This window comes from Mycotypha africana, assembly GCF_025528875.1.
Source record: "Mycotypha africana strain NRRL 2978 chromosome Unknown BDF20scaffold_2, whole genome shotgun sequence".
Lineage (NCBI taxonomy): Eukaryota > Fungi > Mucoromycota > Mucoromycetes > Mucorales > Mycotyphaceae > Mycotypha > Mycotypha africana.
Window position 1 is genome coordinate 2,074,059 of NW_026515726.1, and position 27,915 is coordinate 2,101,973.

Here is a 27,915-nt window from a genome sequence, read left to right on the forward strand (position 1 = left end):
CGATTGTAGGATTCTTTACAATAAGTTTGTTGTGGATGCATATATAAATGTAATTGTAACCTCTATTGATTCTGCCATGTTCGTTTTTTAAAAATTCCGTAAGGAACGCTGGTCAAAAATAAAGTGCAACAAGGAGCGTAATTTCATCAGAAGGAAAAGCGTTATCTCTTAAAGTCATAGACGCTTGTTTCAGAGTCTGATATGACGCAAGTAAACTATTCGATGAAAATATGGTAAAAGGCATGCCCAGTTTATGGTAAATACTTTTAATATATCTGCTTAATTACACTGTATCAGTGGCGATCGTCCAATTACGAGCGGTGTAGTAAAAGATGACAGGCATAACTTCCGACAACACCGGATACTTTAAAGAGAAAACGCCGGATTGCAGAAATAAAAAAAAAAGCCCTTTACCTTGTCATATTTCCTAAAATTGTTTCGCATCAAGCCCTTTTTCGAACATTTTACAACACATTTATCATCTTATTCTTTTTGTAGGGATTCAAAGTGTGAAGTCAAATCAAAAGAGGCTATAAAAGTTCAGCCGCTTTCGTAGCTACATAGTTTTTACAGTAACACTTTCTTATCTGTAATCTTGTGTATATAGTCAATATTCTGTAAGACTTTTAAAAAGTACAAAAATAAGACGCAAACAAATAAGCGCTAATAGATCCAAATATCCCTTAGTTCTTCACTCGAAATCATGAACAATACCCGATACAATGCATCATTAGCAGCAAACAACGAATTCTCTACTGTCAGTAGCCCTATGTTTGAGTTAGTCAATGTACATGGTAGATTGACGCTCGATGAAGTATACTTGAATGGTCTCCATTCACTGCGGAAACTTGAAATCCGCAACCTATCTGATCAACCCATTCTTGTTAAAATGAGATCGAACTTGCGAAATCAAATTGCATTTCAACTTGAAAATGAAAATATTCTAAACTTTTTGAATGAGAAAATACCACAACAGCAAACTGATACTATCACAACAAACACTGTGAGCTGGTCTCGTGAAGCTGAAAGATACCCATTCAACCAGCTATTTAATTATATCAATCATATTGACCAGATTGAACTGGACGGCGGACAAAGTTGCAATCTAATTCTAGCATTTTTACCAGATCAAATCCACTCCTCAGATGATAATAACAACAGCACTAATCGAGGAGAAGTAGCGGCCTTGAATGAAGACGATTATGACATGTCGGTTGTCACTGATGAGAACACAACGTTCAACATGTTCAATGTGACAGGCAGTCTCTTTTTCTTCGGTTATTACAAGAACAGCAATTCGAACGAACAGAGCTTGTCAACATCTGCAGGAATGGCGAATAACAGCATGGATGAAAATTCAACCAAAGACTTCCTGTCAACTTCCACTCTAGCGGATTACCAACTCTCTGTCAAATTCAGGGCCAGTGTATGTCAATCAGCATTATGGATAGATGTTGCTGAAACTGGTTTGAGCTTTGATGACTGTGTCATAGGAGAGACATATTACAAAGAGTTTACGATTCAAAATAGGTCTGAAATCGACCTTTATTGGACATTAAACACTAAAGATTTATCTTATGCAGATTGGATACAGTTCATTGATGTCGAAACAGAAAACATCCTCGATACATTCTCGCCGATAGAGAGCTTTTCGAATAAGCAAATACGCATAATTTTCATGCCAAAAGAAGTTGGAGAATTTGTGTACGATCTTCAATTCGAAAACGCAAATGATTCGCGAAATGTTGTACAAGTAAAAATGCATGCTACGGTGCGTTCAGTTTTACGGAAAGAAACTATGATAGTCAGCAGTGGTAATGTTATAGACTTTGGCGATTGCATTTCAGGTGAATGGGCGGTACAGCAACTAGTTTTGAGCAATATTAGTGAAGCACCAGTAGAAGTTCACTTCCATCCTGAAGGCGCCGAAATGGTGTTTGATATAAAGCAAGATGCGAATGTGACGGAAAATCACGAAAATATCAACTATGGCGAGCAATTAGACCCTAGAGTTATCTCTGGGAGAAGAAAAGCGAGCACACATAGCAATGGGGCGAGATCAGGTGGCTATACTACGCCTGCAACAGTGCATACAGCTCCAAGTGAAATGTCAGTTGCAAACAGTGAGTTCAGTTCAAGATCATCCTCACCCACACTTCTTCGACCAGCAGATATCAGTGATGGTTTATCTTCACCAATGTCAGTCGACTCAAGTAATCCTTATGCCCTTCAATTTGCAACAATTCCAGAGGATTCTGATTCGGAGACAGGCGTTGGTTCAGTCAGTTTAGATAACGGAAGCGTTCTGGAGACGCTCCCTTTGAAAAACGGGACCTTTTCTTCCGGTACTCTACCTACAACAGCAAAGAATACAGTAGAAAGCTATACTCGTATTGAAGACTTAATCATAAAGCCTGGTACAGAACGCATAGTGCAGGTTTCCTACCGCCCACAGAAAGATGTGTCGATTAATGATTTTAATGCTGGACAGCTTATTCGCAGAAACTTCAGAATATCCTTAGAATATGGTACTTTTAGAGCAGAAGAACCGAAGGAAAAAAAGATCATTCAGTGTAGAGCAAGGACATGTACATCATTTGTTGAAACCATCCCAAAACTAATCAACTTTGGTGATACAGATGTTGGTACACTTAAATCATTGCCTATAAATATTTTTAACCGGTCGGATATTGTCGCTCGTGTCGAATTACAGTTCACATCAAAAGTGTTAAACTGTCTTCGAGGAGAGATTGCTATTCAGCCTAGGAGCTACGTAGAATTGAAGCTGGATTTATACCCTCGAAAAGTCAATCCTGATTATAGAAAGCAGATTACTCTTGTTAATTACTTGAACAGAGATAACGATCAGATTATTGAAGTACACAGCACCAACATTGATAAGAACAGAGTAACCTTTCATTCCTTATTCTATCGTATCCTCACAGCAACTGGTGCTAATTTTCTCGACTTTGGATCTATTACTTTGAATTCACCTTCGTTGCGAACATTTACGGTAGAAAATATACGTGATAAACCGTTACAATTAGAGCTTACGACATCTTTACCTCATGATATTGCTATTTATACGAGAAATAAGACGATGAGTTCTGAAAATCCCGTAGGATCAGCTTCCAGTAGTACTGTTGCATCTTCTGCTATTTTGTCAGCAGCATCTACGGCCACTTCTTCGACAAAAACGACGACAGCATCGAAACTCTCAAATTCGGTAACAGCCGAAGCATTAGAAAAAGGTGATAAGGTGGCCGACATACCTGCAACAACTGCAATTACCACATCAAGTATCAGTAACAGCAATCGTAAGCGATCAAAATTACTGTTGGATTCAATAAACAATCGGCATGCTGCAAAACTACAATTAGATATACCGTCATCAGCTAATGAATACAATATGAATAGTTCAAAACGTACAGCTGACGCCAAAAGAGATTTGCTTATGGCTCGTCGTTTCCGTAATTCTGTTAATCAGTTGAAAAGGGAACAAACTTGCTCTACAACGGCTTATTTAGATTTAGCCCTACCGCCTTTGCATTCGCTCAAATCATACAGACGAAAATTGGTTGAAGTATCTCACACACAACTGCTGAAGAATCAGCAAAAACTACCACTCACTTCCGAAGAGAAAATCGCACGCGCCGATACGAAGGATATATATCGAAAGAATGACACGCTTTTACGTAAATCATCCTATTACCAGCAAGCACAAGGGAACGAAAAAGAAAACAACCAATTTATGCATCGTAAGATAGATGGTAGCAGCCAGATTCATTTGAGACGAGCCAACTCGCAAGAAACTGCTAACCATTCTGATGACATTGAAAGGTCTACTAAATCAGCAAATGTACCGATCAAGATGAATAAAGAAAGCGTGGATAGTCATGGGGAGCATAGCAATTATGGTTTACGAAACGCCAAAACAAAACGATCGTTGGGTATTACAGCTGCTCGATACAAATCAAGAAAGAATTTGGACTGGTCCGATATAGCTGGGAAGTCTCGCGTTCCTTTTGAAGATTTGATCTCTGTACTTGAACATGGTTCCAAGTCGTCTCCACCGTTATTTCCAAAACAAGCTGCTGAAGAGCAGTATGTACGATATCAACTAGCTTGGCGACGAGAGTTGGATCGTCTGATTGAAAAAAAAATTTTAGTACGCACTTCTGTATTGAATGTGGCACCTAAAGGTGAGGAAGAAGTTGTTATTGTCATTACTCCCAACGGAGCAAACAAGCAGCATGTACAGTCAGCACCTAAGAAACAAGATGCACGGATCTTTTTGAAACTGTTACAGTTTGATCAAAATATTGAACAAACCGAATTTGAGAATCTGCTGGATTTAGGTCGGGAAGGAATCCCTGTACGAGAAATAATCTTGCGGTCTCAGCTATGTCGATCTGTAATGGATTTGGGACAAAGGAATATCAACTTTGGGCTAGTAGAGCGTAACGAGCGTCATACCAAAACGATCGTCCTTCATAATCGTAGTGAAACACCGTTGTTATATGCTATTCGTAAGTCAGGGTCCATTGCTTCAGGCGATATAGATTTGGATATCGGTCGCTACGGTGTAGTGCGTTCGTATGGTAAACGTGAGGTAGAATTTGTGTTCGAGCCTACATTATCAGGACCTTTTATGGAAAAATTAGTCGTTGAAAACATTTGTGATCGTACAAATGATCAAGTGCTGTTGCTAAAGGCTCAAGTTCGAAAACCATCAACATTCTTGATAAATTCTGCAGAGGAACTCAATTTTGGCTGCTGCTTGATTGACCAGCCGGGTAAAAAGATAGAAAGCATAGTTTTAACAAATACTAACAAGCAATCGCGTATGTTCGAGATTCGTGTTGATCCCAACGAAGTTACATTTGGACAATATTATGCAGAATTTGATTTTGGCGTTAAGGAAGAGGATTTGAATACAATTTCTCAAGAAGCAGAAGAAGAGATTGAAAATCTTGAGCAAAAGTTGAAAATCGCCAAGCGTAAAGCACAACCAGATAAAGTGAAAAAGTATTTGCGTAAACTGGCCAAATTAAAGAATTTGGATGAAAACGAATTAGAATCCGCTGGAGATGATGGATCCAGTGTGCTTAAAGAGGAAGCTTCAGTCAATTCCGATGTCAATCCGGAGAAAACATCAACAATCTCGAAGACGTCAAACGACAATTCAACAAGTGCAGCTGTTTCCGGAGCATCCATTAAAGAGAACAGTGTAATATTCAAGAAGACACCAGAAAGTGTTGTATTCTCGATAGATGCTCATGCTACCAAGACGATTTCTGTCATTTTTAAGGCTATGCTAAGGCCTATAAGAGAGAATGAAATGCACTCATTTACCAAAGTTGATGAAGTACTCGCTGTCAAAGGTCGAATTCTAGTACATGAGTATAAGAACACGGATGTTTGTAGAAGTATAACATATACAGCAGAGATTCACCCTGATGAGACGACTATGAGAGAAGGTTTGCAGGATGAGGATAAGGTCGAAGACAATAAAGCTCTATTGTACCAAACATTAGCGACTAGCACTACAAATTCAGTTTCAGATAAGGACACCAACAGCATTGGAGCTGATGAGATGGGTCATATCACGGTAACTGATGGAGATACGGCTGTAGATTCCAGCATAGAACCTATTGAATTAGAAAGGAACTTTTTCGATGGTGAACGTGTTGGAATTCATCAAGAAGTTGTATTTTACGTCAAAGTTAAGAATGTATCCGACAGTCCTGTCACTTTCGATTTGTTTGCAGAAGAAAATGCATCAGTGTTTGATTTCAGTAACACCGAGTCTCAAGAGCTGCTTCCTGGAGAAATCAGAAAGGTCCGGTATGGTTTAAGACCCAATCAACTCGGTCGACAAACTTACACTTTCTATGTTCGAAATAAGCATAATGGCTCTTTGCAACCATTTACCACTCAGTGTCTAGTTCATAGACACATTTATCTTGACTTCCCGTCAATAGCGGACGAAGACAATGGTGTTTTGGACTTAGGTTTTTCGTATGTTGATCCAGGTAGCAAATACTCGCAAGTGACGCCTTTATTGGTGGCTAATATATCTGAACAGGATATATTAATCACTTGTCAGAGTAATTTATCCCATCAGGTGTTGATTTTTAAAGACGAAGCAGGTGAACGAGGCCTAGTTGAAATGATGCCTTTGAAAGGTGGTGCTATGACGACTATATGGGTGGCTATACAACCAAATCTCCTCACCGGTTATTTGAGTAATTGTACGGATGAATGCCGTGAGCTTGTTGGGGGTCTGAAGTTTTCCATTTATGAGCATGATACTTCTGCTTTAAGAAAAGAAGATGAAGATATACTCTTGATGCTGACGCAAACGGTTAAGTTTACCTCCATTATCGGACAATCACATTTGGAAGTTTCTGAACGAGTCATCAACCTAGGGTACACCGATGTACTCAACAAAGATTTCTATGGCGCATTTACGATAAAGAATAAATCTGGTGAATTGCCGCTCGATTACGAGGTAGAATGTCTCAGTGGGAATATTGAATTAGATCGAAGAGGTGGTACCCTACCTGGATGGCGCGGTAATAAGCGTAGAAGAGATGCTGATTTGGGATACCTCAGTGGCGATGAACACCACGCTCGCAGAGACAGTTTATCTGCACTAAGCACTGATGGAAATGAGGAAAACACTATCATTGCCACTCGCAAGAATTCGTATACAGCCCCATCTCTAGCAACCATGTGTTCTTCAACCCAAATCACATTCCGCATTTATGCTTACCGACATGGCTTATTAAATGAGCAACTCACAGTTACTAATAAAAGGAACAGCCAAGAAGTATTCGTCATTGATGTACGTCTATTTGTTGATTGTAACAAGATTGATGCATGGCATTTACCGTCAAAGATGCTATTACGAAGTCCTGTACCGTCTCACCGTCAACACATTACTGATGAAAATGATCAAACTGACCATCTGGAAGCTGACCCACTACCTTTAGTCAAATGGGAAAGTATATACATCTGTTCAACTGTTGATGATACAACTGATAACAAATTGGAAGTCATGAAATTACCGGATAAAGAGGAAGCCCGCCTATATACGCGAGAGATTGACATCGCTAACACATCGGGTCAGCCTATGCATTTGGTGGCTATGAGTGACGTTGATATGACCGCTTCCTTCGTAGTAGATAAGAATAAACTAATCAGCACAGAGGTTCTATATAAAAACACTACGTTTCTCCAACGTAGTGGGCAGTTATGTTTGCAGCCTGGACAGCGGGTTCGTATGCGTATTCACAATCCCTCAACTAATAAACTGGATGAAGAAGCCCGTCAATTGGCCCTCCAAGGTAAAAATGGCTCTTTGAAAGGCATGCTTCTTTTGTACGATGCTCGCCAGGAACTTGAAGTGCTTGCTATTGAGCTTGAAGCTCTTTTCTGTATGTCTCATACTGAATTGGTAACAGATCAAATTAATCTGGGTAAAATCGGCCATAGTACTTCTTACAAACCTGCTCGATTCGAATTCCAAATACACAATATGGCTGATGTTCCTGCTACATATGAAATTCATGGTCCCAATTTTATTCAATTTACTCCTTTGGATCGCCATGGTGCTGCTGTAAAGCAGAAATCTTTCTATATACCTTCACGCAAATCCCAACGTGTTGAAGGATTACTCTTACCGAAAGAAATGCCAGATAAGACGTCCGGAATTCATCACTTCGATGTACAAATTGTTAATTTACGGAATAATAGCAACTCTATGCACCTTCAATTGAAAGCATTAATGACGGTGTTCGAGTTAGAGTTTGAACGTCTTTCCGACAATGGTGAATTGATTCTACCCACTTTATATCATCCTATTGCTCTCCAAAATGCTCCCTGTGATGGTTGGTTTGTGATCCACAATAAGACAGATGATGATTTACGTTTTGAAATTGGTGCTGATATTGAAACTGAACTCAAACCCTATATACACCTGGATGTACTATCACGTTATACCAACTCTCCGTTAAATGGTGATATTGCAATTGGACCACAAGGCAGTATTGAAGTTCGTGTAAGAGCTTTGCCTAACGAAGCATCTCGTTTGCCACGTAACCACCCTGAATTAACAGATACTGCAGGTATGGTAGTTGCAAAACTATGGGTAACTACTTGGCCAGCTGGCACAGTTGTAGAAGAAGATGAAAGTGAATATAAGTCCCGCATACGTGAAATGATTCCTATTCGATGTGCTTTGCGCGAGGCTGCTACATTCTCTTTAAGCGAGTACAGATTGGATTTCAAGCTAGTCACTTATTATCAAGAGAATGACAATATTGATAACGGTAGTAACACTAATACTTCCAGAATAGTACAACCTCAGTCAGCTTGTATGCCGGACAGTCTACCGTTGACAGTAATAAATCAAGCAGTCAAGGTACCATTACGTTTCAAGGTGACAGTAGAAGGCCCAGCTGAATTCCCTGCACATGAAATTGTGCTTATTTCTGGATTGGACGGAGATGGAACTGCAGTTGTCGAGCCAGGTGGGACGTATACATTATCGGTTGGCATATCAAACCCTCAAGAAATTATGCCAGGTCAATTGAAAATCCACATTGATGATTTAGATGCAGTTGGAGAATCCAGACAGACAATTTTAATGTATGTTACGGAAATTGTTTGGGATTTGTAATCAGTAAACACGAAGATAGTCTTATTAAAGGCGTAATAATATACCATTGTACACACATTAAAATTACCAGCTTATACGTCAATCTAATAATCTAAGCAACCTGTAAATAGTTGATTTCTATGAATCATTGCTTGAAAATAAACCAATGCTCCATGTTACCTACTATGAATACATTGTATGAGAGAATCTATCATTTCAGTTGAGCTAGTTTTCATTGATGTCGTGTTCTGATAGGGTTTGATGGGTCGCTTCCAACAAAAAGTCAATTTTGCCATGAAACGATGTTTCATGCTACTTAACGTCATCAGATATTTTTCTCGCTGTTATGCGAAGGCGTACATTGATATAGAACCGTAAAACAAATTCAAAGATTGTAGACATGAGTGAGTATGAAAAAAGGTAACATATCAGTTACAGCCGGGAGAGAGTATCCGCCATTTTGTCCAGCCTACTGTCAATTTCGCCATCCTAAGTTTCATCTGTGTCTACGATGAAGGAGAGATTGATAGCATGCCCATATCTATGGTTGTCTGCTTTTAACCAATGTAACTATTACAATTGCTGTGACATAGCTACATTGCGATTTCCTTTTAGAGTTGTTACACAAACTGCATAACGCTTCTGTGTAAGGATTGTAACGGCGAATACAATATAGACATTGTTACGACTACTGTTAATAGATCAATATGTTCTACTGCATCTAACGTAAGCGTAACTTAATGGTTTACAAATTTAACACAAACTCATAATTGCTGCGTTAAGATCATGCCGTATATTGTTTCATTCCCCCGTTTACATTCAGATTGTACCTTCTTGAGTTTATAAATGATCAATCCTTCTAAACAACTATGTTTACTTTCATTAAAGAAGTTTATGATAAATATCTCCTTTCGAACGGCTGCAGATGAACAGCTCCAATGCAAGTAAGTATTCACGATGTTTCTCAAGGAAATATGCGACCAGTACTTTATTAAATTTTCCATTCCTTTTTGAAATCCATGGTTATTCTCACTGTTTGGATCAAAAAGAATAAGTAATGTTAGTAAAGAATGTTTTTGGTTAAAGATATAGTCATAAGTCTACATGTGTAAGACTTACAATATACATTAATGCTAATTGCAAAGATAACTAATAAGGTCAATACTGCTGGACCATATTTGTCTGAGAAATCTCCCAATTCATTCTTATTAACACGACTAACACGGTTATGATAGTGATATAAGGCATAAATCATAACAGACATGGACAGCGCAGTGAATATAGATGCAGACAGTCGACCGATTTTATCTGAAAAATTGAGTAGGCCAATCGCTAAACCACCTAGTAATAAAGTGAACTTCAACCAATGTAAGAAGGTGCGTTCATTGGCGAAATATGTCTTTGCTGGTGGCGGCTTTAAAAGAATCGGTCGAGCTGTACGTGATTTAACCATAGTCTGTCCATTAACTTTGATTATACAAGCTCTTTCGTTATACTTTCGTTTAAACAAATTTGTCATTCCAGCCGATGTCATCAATTGCTCGATAAACCCTTCTTCTTTTTTGTGTTGCTGACAGTTCGTACTGTTGTTATTATGGATAATCAATAAAGGCGTCGTTTCCGTTGCATCACGTATCGTAATTTTGTTATGTTGATCTTCAGCGCTTAATTTACTGGCGTCGTAAACGCTACCGCTGCTACCGGATACCGAGCTATTGGAAGGTGCATTGGGTCTGTAGATACCAAAGAATGTGCTTCGCGGTTTTCGAATATCGATACCCATTTGAGGCAACCAAAATGGTAAAGTATCTATCTTGTCTTCCATTAACGTAGCACAACCATGAATAAATTTCGAAAATTTTGGCACAGATTCAACAAGATGAGAGTTCACCAATTCCAAAACCCATTGCGGTGGCTCTTGGCCGACATGGGTCTGTAGTTTGACCTCAAGAATAGCATAAGGGAAACGGCAAATATCGCTGTCTGGTAGCTGCTTGAAAGGATAGTCAATACCGATATCCATTCGTCTCCAGTTTCCACCAGACCGTATGCAATGATCCATATTGTCTTCGCGAATCAAACTAAGCTCTGTATCCAAACTGATGCGTACTCGAGCATCACCAGGTAATTGAAATGCAGTACGATTGTAAAATGTTCGCATCATTGGATGTAAACGTTTTGTAAGTACAGTATATTGTACTTCTTGAGCTAGTTGCTCTAGTTCCTGAATCTCCTTTTCCAATTTCTTTCCTTGCTCTTTCATTTTGGCAAACAGCTCGTCTGTTGTATAAGTACCTGCCAGAAAGCTGTTCAAATATTTTTCTTTGATTGGAAAACGTGCTTTGACGGACTTTTCTCCTGTCCAGTCTTCATGATGTGTTTTCCGCTCCACGAAAATAGTGTTGGAGCCCATGCCTCCATACCAACGCATTCGAATGGCTTGAGCACCCTCACTCTTTTCTAATCTGCCCATGTAAAGATCAAAATCGTCATTATCAAAGTAGACACTGCTGATGGCCGAATCTTGCGTTTCAAACTCTTTGTTAGGGTTGAAAACAAGGACAGGCAAGTGCTTTAAGATTGCTAATTTTAATTCAGTGATATTATCTGGGTGGACCCTACTGCGATTTCAGTAAAAGTCTACATATATTTGTGCTTTCTTTCGGAAATAGAATGAAAGTTACCAATATTTTGTTGTGTTTCTAACAAAAGCTGATTGCTTGCCGCCAGCGCCTGAATCACCACATCTTTCTTGTCCGCGAGTTCGTACACGATCATATAAATCAGAGATCCTTATAATCAGAGCATCATAGTTTTCTTTATGAAAAGGCTTTGCATTGAGACGTACACCAAACATAGGCTTCAATGGCCATCCGGTAACTTTCTATAAACATTTATTAATCAATCATAATTAGAAATCAAAAGAATTAGACACAATGATAAAGTTGATGACATTTTGAAAAAGGGAAGTTTTTCCGCGCGTTGTAACCCATCTGACAGCACGTGTGGTAAGTGATTGGTTAAACCTAGCATAATTTACTTTTTCCAGCTAATATTGTACTATGCTCAAGAAAGCACAAACAGCACAGTTTAAAGAACAAAAGAAAATTTGGTATACTTACATCATGTTTTTTGATTATCTTCAAAAATCCTGTATAATTCAGCTTAACGAATTTTGCCAAATCATGGACATCAGCAATGATATGTCCCAGTTCAATTTCGGACGCAGTAAAGTCGTCTTCATCAGGAAAATCAGATTGGCAGAGTCTCCCCACTTCAAGCGCTTCTTGTTCAATACGATGCTTTATTTCGTCCAATTTGGCACGCTGAAACGTATATACTTTATCCAATTCAGCTTCCAGACGTTCAATGAACAAAGACTCGCTTTCTTCTGACCAAATACCGCCATGAGTGGTGATCTTTTTTAGAATAATCTTCAACTCATCATAAGCTAGTAGCATGTAAGCAATTTTAAATATTGTAAAAATGAGAACGTGGTTTTTATCTCTAGTATATTTGCAACAAGAATATATAAAGATAAAAAGAAAGAATTCATGTTTCAAGTCGTTCGTCTTTACCAACGTAATAACAAGTCCATTCAGGATTTAAAGATGTTCTAAGTGTATAACCAAACTTCATTATTGTTATCTTCTTGATTAAGTTATATTCCTTTGCTGTGACAAATTGTTTTGAACTTAATAAAAACAATGGAGGATAGAAAGGAAGCTAACAAGCATGCGCCAAAGATCAATGCGTTTAAAAGGTCAAGCCATTGATAAAAAATTTTAAGTTTTTTCTTTTTTTTTTTTTTTTTTTTTTTACGATTGTGCGTCTTCCAAGTGGAATGTTGTACAGAGTTTCAAGGAACATGTTGCAAGAAGTATGTAGCACTTCCAGACACTTTATATTACGGGAAGTTTTGGGGTTGTTTGCCTATCATCAATTGTGTCAAATGCTGAAGGATGAATTGCGATTCACGGATAAAAATCATACCTAGTAGTTTCTATCTTATGATTTTAACTTAGAATATATTTTGGAGAGTACATCATAGCGCCTTCCCTAAAAGCAACTTCACTTAAACAAGAAGAATTCATAGCACAGGTTTAATATTACAAAACGAGAATATGCATGTAAACTTTGCTATATCTGATGACATTTATTTTTGTATCTTTGACTCTGTGCATACACAGAAAGAACTACCGGGAAAGTTACCGATTTGGGTTTCAAGTCTTGAGAAAGCCACCTTTATTAGAGCAAAGCCATTGATGCTTAAACGAAGTACCCCAGGAAAACATATTGAATAAAGTCCTTATTAACTTATGAAACACGCTGCCTTGATATATGTCAAATTGTTTTGTAATCATTAGGATTTATGCTGCTCCTGTCTTGCTCCATCAGTCCAAGTACTTAATATAGCTGATGATAAGTGGTTATAAATCAAGTGTGCTCTTGTTGTTGGTCAAATTCAATCAAAACCTGTCCTGACTTAACATTACATCCTGGGTTTACATGAATTTTTTTAATTACTCCACTTTGCGATGCACGTAGAATATTCTGCATCTTCATTGCTTCTACCACAATTAATTCACTGCCTTGTAAAACCTTGTCTCCTTCTTCAACAGCCAAACTTACAATCCGACCTGGCATAGGGCTAGTCACCAATTTACTTTGTTCTACTTTTGATTCCTCCCTCATATACTTTTTCAAGTCATGTTGCTCGTCCGTTAAGACGTTGATCTGGTATTTGTTTCCATGAAATTGTATTCGGAAACCCAATTTTGACGGATCTAAATATTGCAGCACCAGGCTTCTACTACTGTTGTCTAGCCTGTCTATGAAGATTTTTGCACGTGCTAAAACACTGTCTATCGGCCATTGCGTGCTGAGTGTTAGTTCAGCCCCTGAAGTAATGGCCTTTTGATAATTTAAAGTTTAAAGAGATAATGAGAGAAAAAGTATATGGAAAATGATACTGACATATTGATGAATACCTTAAATCGTGAATTGCCCAACGATTTTATGTCAACACTCGTCTCTTGCATAGATTTGTCTTGCTCATCTATCACTTGAATCCATAACTTTTTGACTTCCTTATTTATATTGTTGACTATCGGCGCTGGCGTATATTGCTGTTGAAATATGTTCTGCTTTTGCAGCCATAAGGCACTTACGACACTGGCCAGATCTCCCAGTGTCTGTTGACTCAAATTTTCTGTTTTAAAACCATTAGGATATTCTTCCGCTAGAAAATGAGTGGTAATGCGCTCTCCATCTTGAAACCGCGGATGCGCAAAGACTGCTCGTAACAATGGAATATTATGGGTCACCCCCTTGATCACATACTGATCTAATGCTTGTAGCATCAACTGTAGTGCTTCTGAACGCGTATTACCATGTGTCGTCAGCTTGCAAATCAAAGGATCATAATCAACATGTATTTCTGAACCTTCTATGAACCCTGAATCACATCTTATTCCTTTAGCGTTTGTTATTTTCTCCTGCGTCTGTTCCGGATGTACTGATGGTTCTCGATAAGTGCGTAGTCTACCAACTGATGGCAAATAATTGACAGAATCCTCAGCATAGACTCTTGCTTCCATGGCCCAGCCATTTATAGTGATGCTGTCTTGCTGGATATTCAACGGGTAATCAGCAGCAGAGTAAAGCATGTGCTCTACTAAATCTAACCCAGTAACATATTCTGTTACTGGATGCTCCACTTGTAAACGTGTGTTCATCTCTAAGAAATAAAATCTACGCTGCGAATCCACCAGAAATTCAACTGTACCGGCTGAATTGTAACCCACCCCCTTCGCTAATGCAACAGCTTGTTCGCCCATCCGTCGCCGTATCGTTTCAGTCATGTGTACGCTTGGTGATTCTTCAATCACCTTTTGATTTCTGCGTTGTATGGAACATTCGCGTTCTGGCAAGTAGATAACGTTCCCATGATTATCACCTAGTATTTGAATTTCAATATGGCGAGGATTATCAATGTATTTTTCAATAAGCATACGATCGTCACCGAAGCTTGATCTGGATTCTTGCTTAGCAAGTTTAAATCCATCTTTCATTTCTTCATCATTCCTACATGGTTAGCAGAAATATAATTGTTTGTTTGAATATCTGTCATTAAAACATTTCTCCACTGCGTAGTGATTTAGTCCTACTGTATATCTACCATGCAATTCTCATTCCTTTGCCGCCACCACCCGCACTCGCCTTGATCATCACTGGATAGCCAATTTCATGTGCCATCGAAATTGCTTCTTCCACTGTCTTGACTTCCCTGTCAAATCCAGGTATACAATACACCCCACTCTTTTTGGCAATCAATTTGCTTTGTATTTTATCACCCATGGCTGCAATGGCCGATGCTTTCGGCCCTACAAAGATGATCCCTTTCTCTTCTAGCTGCTGCACAAAACTAGCGTTTTCGCTTAAAAAGCCATAGCCAGGATGAACAGCTTCTGCACCAGTTTGGCGGATGGCATCCATGATACGGGGTATAGACAAATAAACGGATTCTTCATGTGTGTTTGATCGCTTGCCAATACAAACAGCTTCATCAGCCAAACGAACATGAAGGGATTGTGCATCTAAATCAGAATAGACAGCGACAGTTCGAATTCCCATTTTTTTGGCAGTTTTGATGATACGACAAGCGATTTCCCCCCGGTTGGCTACCAATAACTTTGAAAACGTCTAATGATACAAACCCACGAATGACATATATGTAACTCTTCAGCTACTTTCTCTATGAAGAAAAAACCTACATCATCTTACTGGTTTGTATCTTCCGCATAGTCGATCGGTACTGGTATGGGCAGACAGTGACATTCGTTGCTTAATCGTCCCAATGCCGCTGGAAACATTTTTGTCTGGCATGACTGCAGGAATGTCGGTTGAATAAGATCTCGCGTTTATGATGTTGGCTCGATGAGCATATTTTGATTTGGGTATATGTACTCTAACTGTATTTATAGATACTGGCTTGACATATCTAAAGGCTCTTTTGAAAAGCATGTAAATTGATTATTGGTAAGAAGGAAGCTTGAATTAATTTTAAGAGCAAGGCACCATCTGCACACTTTTATGTGGAGACTTCCAAGAATGGAAATTTCTTTTTCTTTTTCTTTCAGGTGACACACACATGATAAATGCCTGGATATGACAGATTAGATAGTTCCTTTGGATGTGTACTCCATTTTGTAACTATACTATGGAATTATCGGTAAGATTAACTTATGCATGAAAATTCTATGAAGCGCACAGAGTTCGACTCAGGCAAAGCTTGCTTTTTTTTCGTTTTTGAAGGGACAAAAGATGAAAGGAGAATGGTTAGAGCTTTTTCAATTAGCGAAAAAACAAAGTGGTTCGAACAAAAAGTGCAAATGTTCACACTAAAATGCATATCTTCCATTTCTAAATACTTTTTATTTTCTTCTCCTGCACTAATTTTAACATATTATAACATATAACAGAATGTCTATGACAGAGTATAAAAGAAAGAGAGATGCGCAACGTGTGAAAGTCTTGGACAAGTATGATATTATAGGCTTTATCAGTTCGGGAACATATGGTCGTGTATATAAAGCCAAATCTAAAAACAAGTAAAGAAACCACAACATATCGATCAAATTTCTCGGTATAAAATGAGACACAGGAAGCTTTGGTGAACGATTATTCATTCAAATGATATTTCAATATAGAGATGACCATCGTCTATTTGCAATAAAAAAATTCAAGCCTGATCGTGAAGGAGATTCACATCATTATGTAGGCATTTCACAATCAGCTTGTAGAGAGATCGCTGTAAGACAAATATAATATTGCCACTGTACCGTACGGGACACTTTGCAATGGGGATAATTGGAAAGCTAATTTTACGACATTTAAGCTATGTAGAGAGCTACGGCATGAAAATATAGTGGCTTTAGAAGAAGTACTACTCGAGGATAAGGCTATTTTTATGGTTTTCGAATATGCAGAACATGATTTCTTGGTAAAGGATCAAATCAAGCCAACTACAACAAATTGCTTCCTTTGCAGTTCTGTTCAACTAATCAATTATTTTGGCATCCATTGCGATAATATATCAGCAAATCATCCATTATCATTTGCATACAGAACGGAAGCCACTACCTGAAGTGGTCATCAAATCGTTATTATGGCAACTCATCAACGGTGTCGCTTATCTACATGCAAATTGGGTTCTACATAGAGATCTCAAACCCGCAAACGTGCTACTCACCAGTGACGGTGTGGTAAAAACTGGCGATTTGGGTCTTGCCAGACTTTTCTACAAACCACTTCAGCCCTTATTCAACGGCGATAAAGTTGTTGTTACTATTTGGTATCGTGCACCAGAATTACTTCTTGGTTCGAGGCATTATACCAAAGCAGTGGATATGTGGGCGGTAGGATGCATTTTTGGCGAAATGCTTGCGCTTAAACCCATCTTCAAAGGCGAAGAAGTTAAAATGGACGGCAAAAAAAACATGCCGTTTCAGCGCAGTCAGTTGACAAAAATATTTGAAATAATGGGTACGCCGACGAAAGAACGATGGCCAACCATAGATCAACTGCCTGATTATCCACAACTCAGTTCATTTCCTCCATGTCAGAATAATTTGAAGCAAGTGTACCAAATGATGGTATGCTCTAAGAGTGAGTCGGCATTTAATTTATTGTCACAACTATTAGAATACGATCCTGCAAAACGAATCACAGCTGAAAAAGCATTGAATCACCCTTACTTCCAAGAAGACCCGAAACCCATTCCCAACGTTTTAGCACAACAAGGCATTGAATACCCTCTTCGACGAATCACAAAGGAGGATAATGATATTAAAGCACCTACGAAGGCTGTTTTACCCACCCAGCAAAAAGTGGATCACTCAAATCAAAGGAACGCAAAAAAAGCGCGAAACGCGTGATGAAAGGAGAGGTTTAATAAAAGTGGGAAGCTCAAATGTGGCTTCCTAACCTATATATATATATATAATATAAAATCACAAGGACTGGTCACTCATAGATTCGTTGAGTTTTTAAACAAAACCCATTTGCATCAACGAAGGTAAATCTGCACCATAAATGCTGCACTCAGTCGAAGTATAATATATAGAGTTATTAGATATACCATACGTTTTCCGAGTTGTTTTGTTATTGTTACACCTGAATCTTTTTTTTGCAGGAGTGTTACTTGCAGCTAGAACAGTTGTTTTAGTAGTTGTCGTGGTGGGTACTGCTTTTGTAGTGGCAGCTGTACAGCAATCATGAGGTGTATTGATGACTACATCAACCTCTGCTGATGAGGACTTGTCAGCACGACAATGATACGTTTTATAATCCGCCAGATCTGACGGAGTACTGCTATCGTGTGTGTAATAACAATAACTGCCATCACTGTTGCTATTGCTGTTGGTGCTGCTGCTTCTTCTTTTTTCTATGCCAGCATCGTCTGTCTTTGTTTTAGGGTGCCAATATAAATTGTGCTTTTCCAAAGATACAACAATATGCAACGCCATACGTTTTGTAATGGACGCTTGAGAAAGCAAATTTTCGATATCATGCTTACTGGCACCGTTCTTTACTAGATATTTAGCAATTCCAAGTTGACATTCCCTAATGCAATTTACGCGCTCTTCTTGTAATTGACGTGGTGTAGGGCAGACTACCAATTCGGTCATCAACAGTCTAAGCAAACATTCACATAATTGCTCTGCTGACGGACGTTTTGAGGGGTTAGGATTCAAGCATCTTGCTATCAAATCTCCATACTCTGGTGGTAAGCAGTGTCGACATGCTGTTAATTGATAAAGGGCCGAACTAATGTGAATAGACGTAGGGAAAATGACACCGCAAGCGAGTTGCCATAAAATTATACCCAGCGAATATATGTTTGATTTTTGGGTCATGCTTGTATTGCTCACATCGATATATAGTTCAGGTGCTATATACGGATACCGTCCATAGTGGGAGCACAAAGGCAGAGAAGTCCAGTAGTCAATCAGTTCGATAGAATCGTTGTCAGATGACACCAATGTTGACGACCTTCTCCTGCTTTCGCTCAATGTATGCTTGAGTTGCTGAGAATCTGAATTGGTATTGTTGATGGTATTGCTACAAATAAGGATATTTTTGGGCTGTAAATTTGGATGAACTTTGTTTTGTGCGTGAAAGTTACGAACAGTAGAGCATAGTGATAGTGCAACACGATATAGCTTTTGCAAAGACCATTGATCTACTTGGGGTATCAGTTGCTCTAATGTGATTGTGTCATTCGATCTTATCGATACAAAGGCTAATTTTCGCTCATGATGATGAAGTGTAGCTGTTATTCCATCGATATAGTCAGGTATCATACTCTCTATATCTCCCTGAATTTTTGTTAATGTAAGGGAACCACATAATATAATACCAGAGAGTTTATTTACCTGTGATAACATACATAAATTCACCTCCCTCAGAATGCAGTGCTTTGGCTTTGAAGAGCCAGGTATCCTACATTGAGAAGTGTATACCTGACCCATTCGACCAGAAGGTGACAGTGGTTGGCACTGCTGAAACCACTGCGGTGGAAACCATTGAAGTTGCCTTTTAGATCTGGATAAGGCCTTTTTAATTTCCAACGGATAGTCGAAATAATGATAAAGCAGTTGCGTATACAAATCTGGCCTTTTTGGTGAGATTATTGCAGGCATCCAACCTTTCATAAATGTTGATTTACTCAAGGTGAGCACATTCTTCCAATAGTCTTCAATTGACTTGTACTAAATAAGAATCATATTGTAAGTATGAATAAGACATATACACATGTATTCAATCTTTACAATTATACAAGCGTTCTTATCCTTGAATGCTGTATCTTTCTTAGGGTTCAAAAATTCTTTCGGGTTTCTCTTGATATAATTTTCGGAGAATCTTACAATTGCTTTAACAATATAAGCAAAAATCAGATTAAAAAAGGGAGATGCTTGGTCATATTATGCTTTACCTTGCTGATTTTCGTTGATGGATATAAGCATCGTTTATCTCTTACGTATCTATCCTTTCAGGTCTTTTATAGAAAATAAAGGAACAGAAAGAAAAGGCCGTCATTTTTACTTGGTTTGAAACACCAGCCGTTTTTCTAAGAAAAAAACTGCATGGAAAATTTCAGGTTTTTTTTTCTTCTTTTTTTGACAGCCCAGAACATCAGATCATATGGTATCTATTAAGTATTTATTACATAACTGTGAGTTTGACAATAATGTAGTACAAATGCTGAGCTAATTATGATATTTTGTAAAGAGGCAAGTCTTATCTCTCGACAGCATACAACTAGTTACTTTAAATTGGCCCGTGCTCCTTTATTTCATATCTGAACTGCCAAGGCACTATTCTATGGTGGTGTAACATAGTAATGCAATCAGGACGAGATCAAATCAGGCTGCACAATCCATATTGATCTTTTGTATTTTTTTCAGTAATTATGAAACCGCATCACACGTAGTGATTACTGAATAGAGTTTTGCTTGAGGAACACAAAGAAATATCCTCTATTAATGCACCCATAAGTATAATATATTTACTCTAATGATACATTGAAGCCTATGCTTATACAATTTTATATTTTTTGGGCGCGAGAGACCATTCTAGAGATTTAATTTGTAATTTGAGCCTTCAAAGCTCTTGAATCACGATCTGCTACTGTTTCAAATGCCTTCAGGGCATCAGCAAAATCAAACGTATGAGTAATTAAGTGTTTGATGTCTAACATTTTACCCTGCAAGAGAGAAATGACACGTGGGTATGTATGGTGATATCTATGTATGGATATAAAAAGATAGTATTCATCAAGTATTAGTGCCTGTACTTTGAAACCTTATGATCCCTCCGCTACTTTAGGTACTGCTTTACCTGAATAGACCACGAATGTCAACCTCTCACGTAGCAAAGTTATTCACTGGGATAATTTGATCATTCTTTCCCATGCCCACAAGACAGCAGGTACCTGCATCTCGGGTGGCCATGATAGCTGTTCTAAATGAGCTTTCAATACCGGTGTACTCTAGAGAATATTCAACTCCTTCGCCGCCAAATAATGCGCGTACTTCATTACAGTGTTCGCCTCTGGTTTGGAGGGGTCCACTTTATATGTAAATGTAGCGCCCATTTTCTTTGCTTATTCCAACTGACTTTCATTCACATCTGTGATACCAATAGGATATACGCCTGCCGCTTTGGCTACTGCAATCACAACAAGACCAATAGGACCACTGCCAGTAATTAATAAGGATTTTCCGAACTTTACACCTACACGATCAATAGCAGCAATGGCTACAGACAAAGGCTCTAACAAGGCACCTTCGCCGTAACTAATACAAGCGGGAATTCTATGCAGCCACCGAGCAGGATGTGTGATGTATTTAGCAAGTTGGCCATCGTGCGGTGGAGTGAATTTAAAAATAACGTCAGGACATAGGTGATATCGACCACTCATACATTGATCACAGAGAGAACAAGAATACCACTATTTAGGAAGACTAAGTCAATGAATAGAGCGATCCACCGGTCATTATATTGTTACTCAAATTCTTTCCTCAATGGTCTTACATTCACCAGTTTCCTATACTTACGTTTCGATAGCCACTCTGTCACCTACTTGAAGTCGCGTCACACCCTCACCTACAGCAGTAACAATACCAGCACTTTCATGACCGAGAAGTTGCGGTGTAAGTCATAGGAAAAATACCAATCTCTCCATGCTTTCATAAATGAATATCCGAGCCACAAATACCGGTACATTTTACTTGTACTGGAACATGGCCTGCAGTCGGCTCTGGCACAGGGATTTCTACCATTGAAAGATCATCTTTTTTCTTCAAAAGGTTGCCTTGGTTGACATTGTCTTTAGTAGGGATGATAAACTCGTCAGCAGAAGCAATAGACATTACTGATAGATGTTATGGACAAAAAGAAAGGCGGTAGAGCAATGTCAAAAAAAAAGGCACGTTTTTATATGACCAGCGGGTTAAGCTAATTGCAACCTAATCTCTCTTATGCCATAGTATGCATGCTTAGCGAATGGGGAAATAAATCAATATTTAAAGTTAGGTATTCCCTGTATAAATTCTTCATTTGGTAACGATCATGTGCATTCCTTATTACTGGTCAAACATCTGATGTTATTTCTGTGCGCAATTTTTCTGTCTTCGAAGAAAGCAGAAAGGTTCAAATCAGTTCATACTCGTTCCATATCTTTGTGTTCTGGCAAAAAGTAGAATAGCAGTTTGGATGCTGCTAACCTCCATGGGAAATACAATGCCAGGCTTTCGCTGTTTGGGATAAGGAATGTTTTAGGTGATGCACAAAAAGAAAACCATTACAACACAGTCCCAAGTCTTCAATGAACAACTTATTAAGAACCCCATTAAGGACAGCTCAGATGGAAGACCGCTATCAACATAAATTTGTTTTGTCGGTATATAATTTAGTAAGCTTAAAAATTCATGAAGATCACAGTATAATTTCAGCAAATGTATATACAGTTAGGCAGCAATAAATACACAAAAAAGGGGCGGCGGATTCTATTATCAAGAGTTCATTTAGATGCTCAACACCTTTTGCACTGCTTGTAACACTCGAGCATGGATATTTTTCTTCGATGCGATGACACCTTTGTTCTTCTCCAACGTACGTCCAATAGAGAAATCAAGTGGCTGCCCGTAAATGTCAGTTACTTCACCTCCAGCTTCAGTTATAAGAACATTACCAGATGCGTGATCCTACAGTAACGTTTTAGTTTTATACTAAAAGCAAGTTCCGTTCAAAAATGATTGAAAAAATCAGTTTACCCAAATCTTCTCTACGTAAGCCATGTTGGCAGGCAAACGCAAGTAAATATCAGCATCTCCACGAGCCAAAGAGCAATATTTGGCCTGACTATCCATACGAACAGGCTCGCGAGTAATACCTAGCTCTTTGGCGATCTTGGAAGCATCAGAGTGTGAAGAATGGGCTGCTTCAACAGATTCGCAAAAAGTAGCCTCTTCTGTTGATGAGATATCAGCGAACTGAATAGGTGTTTCTGTATCTTTATCAAAAGGACGCTGATAAAGGAGACAGCATCAGCTTCAATGACTTCTTTATAGATAAGCTCCCTGAAAAATCAATTGCTGCGGTACTTACTTGAAAAGCTCCTTGTTCTCGAACAGCTATAAACAAGGACCCGCGTTCACCATCAGGATTCTTATGATCAATAGGTAAATTAGGGCAACCAATCACACCCAATTGTACAATACCGTCGACAATCAAAGCTAGACAAACAGCGTATTGTCCGCCACGCAAAAATCCTTTGGTACCATCAATAGGATCCAACGTCCAATGACGTCCTTTAGCTCCTCCACTATAATTACCTCTATCAATGGCATCCAAAATCTATGTCAACAAGAATACATGTGTAAGACAACAGTAACTCTGACTGTCAGTTAGTTATCACTTGCTGCATCTCTCTTACTTGTTGCTCTGAAAGCTTTTCGTTATCGGCCAAAATACCATTGGTTAAAGAAACAACCTTTTCTCTCAACGGTGTGCCAGTTTCTCCTTTCAAGTCTTTAGAATCCTCCTCACCCACAATGGGATCGTTAGGGAAGTGCTGCTTTAACTTCGTATTGACGATGGCTTGTGCTGAAAAGTCGGCAACTAGAGAAATGTTGTACCAGCATTTTTGAACGTAAGTAAGCATGTGCGCAACCTTGTTGAAGCCTTCTTGCTATTCTATCGTTTCTCTTATTTGTTCCTTTCTTTTTTTTTTTTATGCATGCATTTATATTATATACCTGTAACTGGTGATTTATCGTTCTTGGTCAAAGTCTCATTAGCAACTAAATGTTGGAAAACAGATTGACAAACTTTGCTAGCAGACAAAACAGCTTCAATGGCAACCTTTCTCTCTTTTGAATAATCTATAGTAGTATGGATGTGCAATCAGTCCATCAGTTAAGGAGCAACTACAGCTTTAAAAAGTTGCAGATTACCTGTCATGGTTGGAGAAACTCTTGTTTTTAGCAACACCTGAAAATGACGAGATAATAGTCTTGTACCTCTTAAATGGATATGACTTGATGGTACAATTCTGATCATCTTATCAGTGAATGGGGAAAACAGACCATATTTAAGAGTCCGAAGATCTTTGATTCCAGTATCCTAATTTTTCTGAAATCGTCCAATGAAATACTCCCGTCTGAGAGGTGAGCTGATCAATCTGACTCTTTTAACACTTTTTGTATTCTTACTTGCATAATTGTCCATTCTGCTTTTTGGGTGATAAACAAAGGAAGCCAAGTCATGACTAAAACTTGAGCTTGATTGGTTATAGTATAATTCCTTTGTCTCCTTTTGGGTAAGAGGTATAAAGAAATAAACGAGACTGCCAAAAGCACTCAGTAACACCACTTTTTCTGTCAAATATGTCATTCTGCTCAACCCTAACTTCTGACACTACAAGTATTACAGCATTTCTTTATTTTATTTTTTTTGTTTGTGCCTCTTCACGTACTAATAGCATATATATTCGTCATATTTCATTGGTCTGTCTTGAAATTGGGTCTCATAGTTCATATACTCTATCAGTATATATACACCTTTTGCTAAAATGATGGCGCAAAATATAAGATTAAAGTGTCGCACTCTTAAAAGAAGGAGTGCCATATATTTTCAGAAAAGAGTGTCGTGCCTTTTAAAAGAAAGAGATCGCATATATAATTGTTTCTTAAATAAGATGACCTGTAAAGCAGCCATCTAAATGTCTAGTGGAATACGCGCTGATCCTTCAAAAGATGACTGTGTTAGCATCACCAGGTATCATTTTAGGACTGGTAACTATTATAAATATACTTATGGTATTCTTTAAGGCTATTTATGCCAACTAAGCGGTTTTTACAGCATCTTCGGTCTGTGATATATCAATTCATTTGGCAAAAAAAGCATCCGCTCCTCAAAAAAGAAGTGCTTTATCTCTAATGGTGTCTTGGTGGTTTAAAAGTGTAATATAACTATACAGCATTATTTTCTCCAACAACGATACTTGAATCATATCTTTGACTCGAGTCACTATCAATCTTTTGTACGTCACCTTGCTCTGAACCATCTGTCTTTCTTTCTCAATTCTTCACTTTGTCCATTTGTTCCCTTCTACTTCCCTGAATACTGTAAGAGCCGCATGCGTGACGACAACCTCCCTATATGGCATGCTATCATTGACGCATTTGACGCTATCCATACTGATTCTAAATAAATTCCTATAGCTTTCGCTAGACACTTTATGAATCGTACCTCTCCACAAGCTCATTATACCACTTGATAGCTATTATTGGACACTCATACATATAACCTTTCTCAGTGGTCAGTTATTGTTCTAAATGCCTCCGTCTCCGGATCACCAGTGAATACACTCGATATCCTCGCTTGTGCCAATATTTATATAGCGATATTCTTTAGACTCGTATTGTTAAACTACAATCTAATGTTTGGCAGTATATTCTTGAAGAATTGCCTCTCCAGTTGATTGGTCTGACCATTCCAAGATTATTCATGTAAGTAGTTCCACTGCATGTAAGTATTATAACTCTCGATACTTGCAAAGATTATCCAATCCTCCTCTCCTATTACTCTAAGATACTCCTCATCGGTAGTTAAGGGCCTCTAGTCATGTTCGATGTATTCAAACGTTCGTACACTATATTTTCGATACCTCTTAAACTGTATACCTACTAAGAAGATTCTCCTTCGCTATGGTATAGTCACTTCCTCCGATTGTTCATTGTGTGGCAAAGGTACAGATAGTGGACGTTATTTTCTGGTTGAATGCTAAATTAAATGGGAAATTTTGGAAAAAGCATCAAAGCAGTATTCTCCTGCCGCTAACCTTACTTTTGAAGGCATACACAGTCAGTAATGCATCTGGAAGTTTCCCCTGGCATTCCCAGAGCCATGCAATACTTTCTACCTTACATCCACTATGGATTATTTATAGGCAGCATGGAAATGATAACCAGTACCATTATCCTCTGTCACAAATCAAAACCTATGACGGATAGTTACTACTCCTTTCCAAAAATGATAATCTTTTTTTTTTTTTTTTTTTTTTTTTTTTTTTTTTTTTTTTGCCTTTTCTTTAACAAATGCTTAACTTGAATGATAAAATCTCGCTACCAAAAAAACAAAGAATATGACTTTTTCAGGAACAACAATTTATCTGAATGGACGTTCAGTTGCTTCAAGGAACACAAGTTAAACAATGCACGCATTAAACCAAAAATGAATGTAATAATCAATCAGTACAAGCAGTGCCTTGTTGACATAAGCGGTGCAGTAAAAGACGACGTCAAACTATACATTGCAAGCTTGCTGGAAGATGTTGGTAACAAGGTAAAAAAGACTGAAATTTTGTTGTTGTCAAAGATATTAATGCCCAAAATAGTCGTTCGAAGAGCAATCTGGCCTCACTCTCAGTAACTGTAGCAACGTCAATATTGCTACTGTCAACTACGGAACTCAAGTGGTGGGTAATCACAGTAACAAGAAAAGAAAAATATTTGAAGAATCTGCTTCGCCTTTGTCTTCAACATCTTTGGCATCTTCACCTTTACAAACATCACCAGCAGATTTGGCGCCAACAGAAAAAACCTTTGCATATTTTTACGACGAATTTGTAAGTACTAACAGTCTACCCGAAGAAAGAAAAGACAAAACAATAGAATTCCTATTTTATAATTGCCAATAGGAAAGTGAGGAAGAAATAGAAATAGTTGTGGAAGAAGATGTAAAGTTAGGTATTTGGGAGCTTTGGAAGAAAGTATTGGACAATATGCAATCACAGGCGATATAGACAATTACAGGTATACAGAAACTTTGCCTGGTGTTGTCATTCAGTAAATTGATATTTTGTTATAGCTTAGAGAAATTGAATGTTGTACAAATCGGAAGAAATATCGGCTCCGAGCTAACAAGGAAATATTATCCGAAGAACTTGATTGACAAGACAGAAATGATTACCAAAGAAATCCCTGACTCCTTTGTGAAAGACCAAGATTTTTATAACAGAATTTTCGATACAATAGTAAGTATACTGTAATTATATGGAACAAATTCGTTTTTATATGGATCTTTAATATTATATTACTTTAATTAAAGACACTTGCCAAAGAACAATCTTCGAATGAGTTACTAGCGGAAGTATATTTCTCAGTTTTTAAATCAAATGAGCCTTTCATGAAATTCTTTCATGTTGTTGTTCATCATTGTGAGTATTTGAATTAATAGTTGAAACTTATCACGTCCGTATAGCTTACTTTTGTCATAGTGTTTCTGGAATGTTCATCGAAGATAGTGATATTTACAAGCTTGAAACATGCTATAATTATCGAATCATATGGCCGATAATCGACCATTTATCAAAATCAATTGAAACCACCAGATTTCAGCCTGGAGAAGTTAGATTGCAGGCCGTGTGTGATGAATTGAAGTTGGTACACAAAGGTAGTAGTTCTTACTACAATGCTGATGGTGTCATTATCAACGACAAACATAGTATAGAAATTGCCATTGTTGAAACTACAGGTCCCTTTCACCTTTCAAACAACCCAAAGGAGACACATGATTACATTAAGGCTGGCTATGGATTAATATCAATGCTTCATTACATTGGCCGAAAGTTTTCTTATGGAGACTTTGACATCTTTAAAAGAATTGGTGTATTCTTTGTTCAAGTAACACGTATGTATCTTCAAATTTTCGTCTTGTGTGTAACCAACTTCTTAATATCCGTTTTATAGCCACCAAGTTAAGAATTTGGCGATTATCGATGTCATACAGCAAGTTGTAAATTAAAAATTGTATAGGCTCGGTGGAACTACCAACAACAGCGAGAAACAGCGAAGAAAGTTTAAGAAAATTAGTCAATTTACTTTGGTTCATGAGGATATGTATTTATTTTTTATCATAGAACGCTTTGATGTCATGCTAATCACCAAGTCTTTTTATTAGAAAATGATTATAGAAACTTATGAAGCAATAGACGCTTTAGAAAGTTCCCATATCATCAACATGAAGATAAAGACTAGAAAAGCACCTGGTTATGAAGACATTAGTGAGATCCAGAATAATTTCAAAAAAAATACTATCATTAAGCTTCCTAATGTTTATATCCAAAAGACAAGTAGGCTTAACATGAATAGTTCACCTAATAGGCCTGATAATTAATC

The 27,915-nt window shown here is 38.0% G+C and overlaps 7 protein-coding genes across 7 annotated transcripts; 3 read left to right on the forward strand and 4 right to left on the reverse strand.

Annotated features, from left to right (window-relative positions):
* Positions 1-413: 413 nt before the first annotated feature.
* On the forward strand, positions 414-8,850 carry BDF20DRAFT_998552 (uncharacterized protein). Its single transcript, XM_053085464.1, has 2 exons — positions 414-617; positions 688-8,850. The coding sequence occupies exon 2, from the start codon at positions 704-706 to the stop codon at positions 8,684-8,686; it is 7,983 nt and encodes a 2,660-aa protein (XP_052939390.1). The 5' UTR covers positions 414-617; positions 688-703; the 3' UTR covers positions 8,687-8,850.
* Positions 8,851-9,656: 806 nt separating this feature from the next.
* BDF20DRAFT_904833 (VTC domain-containing protein) lies at positions 9,657-15,301 on the reverse strand (the record flags this gene model as incomplete). The annotated part of the gene is made up of 10 exons (XM_053083085.1): positions 9,657-9,697; positions 9,785-10,222; positions 10,250-11,283; positions 11,350-11,549; positions 11,788-12,116; positions 12,244-12,298; positions 13,175-13,579; positions 13,657-13,812; positions 13,837-14,752; positions 14,847-15,301. The coding sequence occupies 10 exons, from the start codon at positions 15,299-15,301 to the stop codon at positions 9,657-9,659; spliced, it is 4,029 nt and encodes a 1,342-aa protein (XP_052939391.1).
* Positions 15,302-15,743: 442 nt separating this feature from the next.
* On the forward strand, positions 15,744-17,872 carry BDF20DRAFT_302002 (kinase-like domain-containing protein). Its single transcript, XM_053075148.1, has 5 exons — positions 15,744-16,040; positions 16,150-16,278; positions 16,378-16,480; positions 16,566-16,670; positions 16,768-17,872. Exons 2-5 carry the CDS (start codon positions 16,151-16,153, stop codon positions 17,602-17,604), a joined length of 1,173 nt encoding a protein of 390 aa, XP_052939392.1. The 5' UTR covers positions 15,744-16,040; position 16,150; the 3' UTR covers positions 17,605-17,872.
* Positions 17,873-18,354: 482 nt separating this feature from the next.
* BDF20DRAFT_797302 (kinase-like domain-containing protein) lies at positions 18,355-19,428 on the reverse strand (the record flags this gene model as incomplete). The annotated part of the gene is made up of 2 exons (XM_053076290.1): positions 18,355-18,971; positions 19,176-19,428. Coding segments are annotated over 2 exons (870 nt in total), but the record flags the coding sequence as incomplete, so codon positions are not given.
* A 1,167-nt stretch (positions 19,429-20,595) lies between these two features.
* BDF20DRAFT_904835 (chaperonin 10-like protein) lies at positions 20,596-21,603 on the reverse strand (the record flags this gene model as incomplete). The annotated part of the gene is made up of 4 exons (XM_053083086.1): positions 20,596-20,780; positions 20,849-21,147; positions 21,289-21,337; positions 21,450-21,603. The coding sequence occupies 4 exons, from the start codon at positions 21,601-21,603 to the stop codon at positions 20,596-20,598; spliced, it is 687 nt and encodes a 228-aa protein (XP_052939394.1).
* A 654-nt stretch (positions 21,604-22,257) lies between these two features.
* BDF20DRAFT_910576 (3',5'-bisphosphate nucleotidase) lies at positions 22,258-23,794 on the reverse strand (the record flags this gene model as incomplete). The annotated part of the gene is made up of 6 exons (XM_053083722.1): positions 22,258-22,437; positions 22,507-22,761; positions 22,841-23,089; positions 23,169-23,353; positions 23,491-23,616; positions 23,689-23,794. 6 exons carry the CDS (start codon positions 23,792-23,794, stop codon positions 22,258-22,260), a joined length of 1,101 nt encoding a protein of 366 aa, XP_052939395.1.
* A 2,175-nt stretch (positions 23,795-25,969) lies between these two features.
* BDF20DRAFT_910577 (uncharacterized protein) lies at positions 25,970-27,913 on the forward strand (the record flags this gene model as incomplete). Its single annotated transcript, XM_053083723.1, has 7 exons — positions 25,970-26,080; positions 26,133-26,363; positions 26,436-26,484; positions 26,611-26,771; positions 26,846-26,958; positions 27,015-27,420; positions 27,698-27,913. The coding sequence occupies 7 exons, from the start codon at positions 25,970-25,972 to the stop codon at positions 27,911-27,913; spliced, it is 1,287 nt and encodes a 428-aa protein (XP_052939396.1).
* Between the last annotated feature and the right edge of the window lie 2 nt (positions 27,914-27,915).

Bases quoted from the DNA above. Each gene is read 5' to 3' on its own strand.
- BDF20DRAFT_998552 (XM_053085464.1), top strand. From the start codon at position 704: ATGAACAATACCCGATACAATGCATCATTAGCAGCAAACAACGAATTC.
- BDF20DRAFT_302002 (XM_053075148.1), top strand. From the start codon at position 16,151: ATGTCTATGACAGAGTATAAAAGAAAGAGAGATGCGCAACGTGTGAAA. The intron at 16,279-16,377 runs GTAAAGAAACCA...ATTTCAATATAG, and splicing joins AAAGCCAAATCTAAAAACAA to AGATGACCATCGTCTATTTG. The intron at 16,671-16,767 runs GTAAAGGATCAA...ATAATATATCAG, and splicing joins ATGCAGAACATGATTTCTTG to CAAATCATCCATTATCATTT.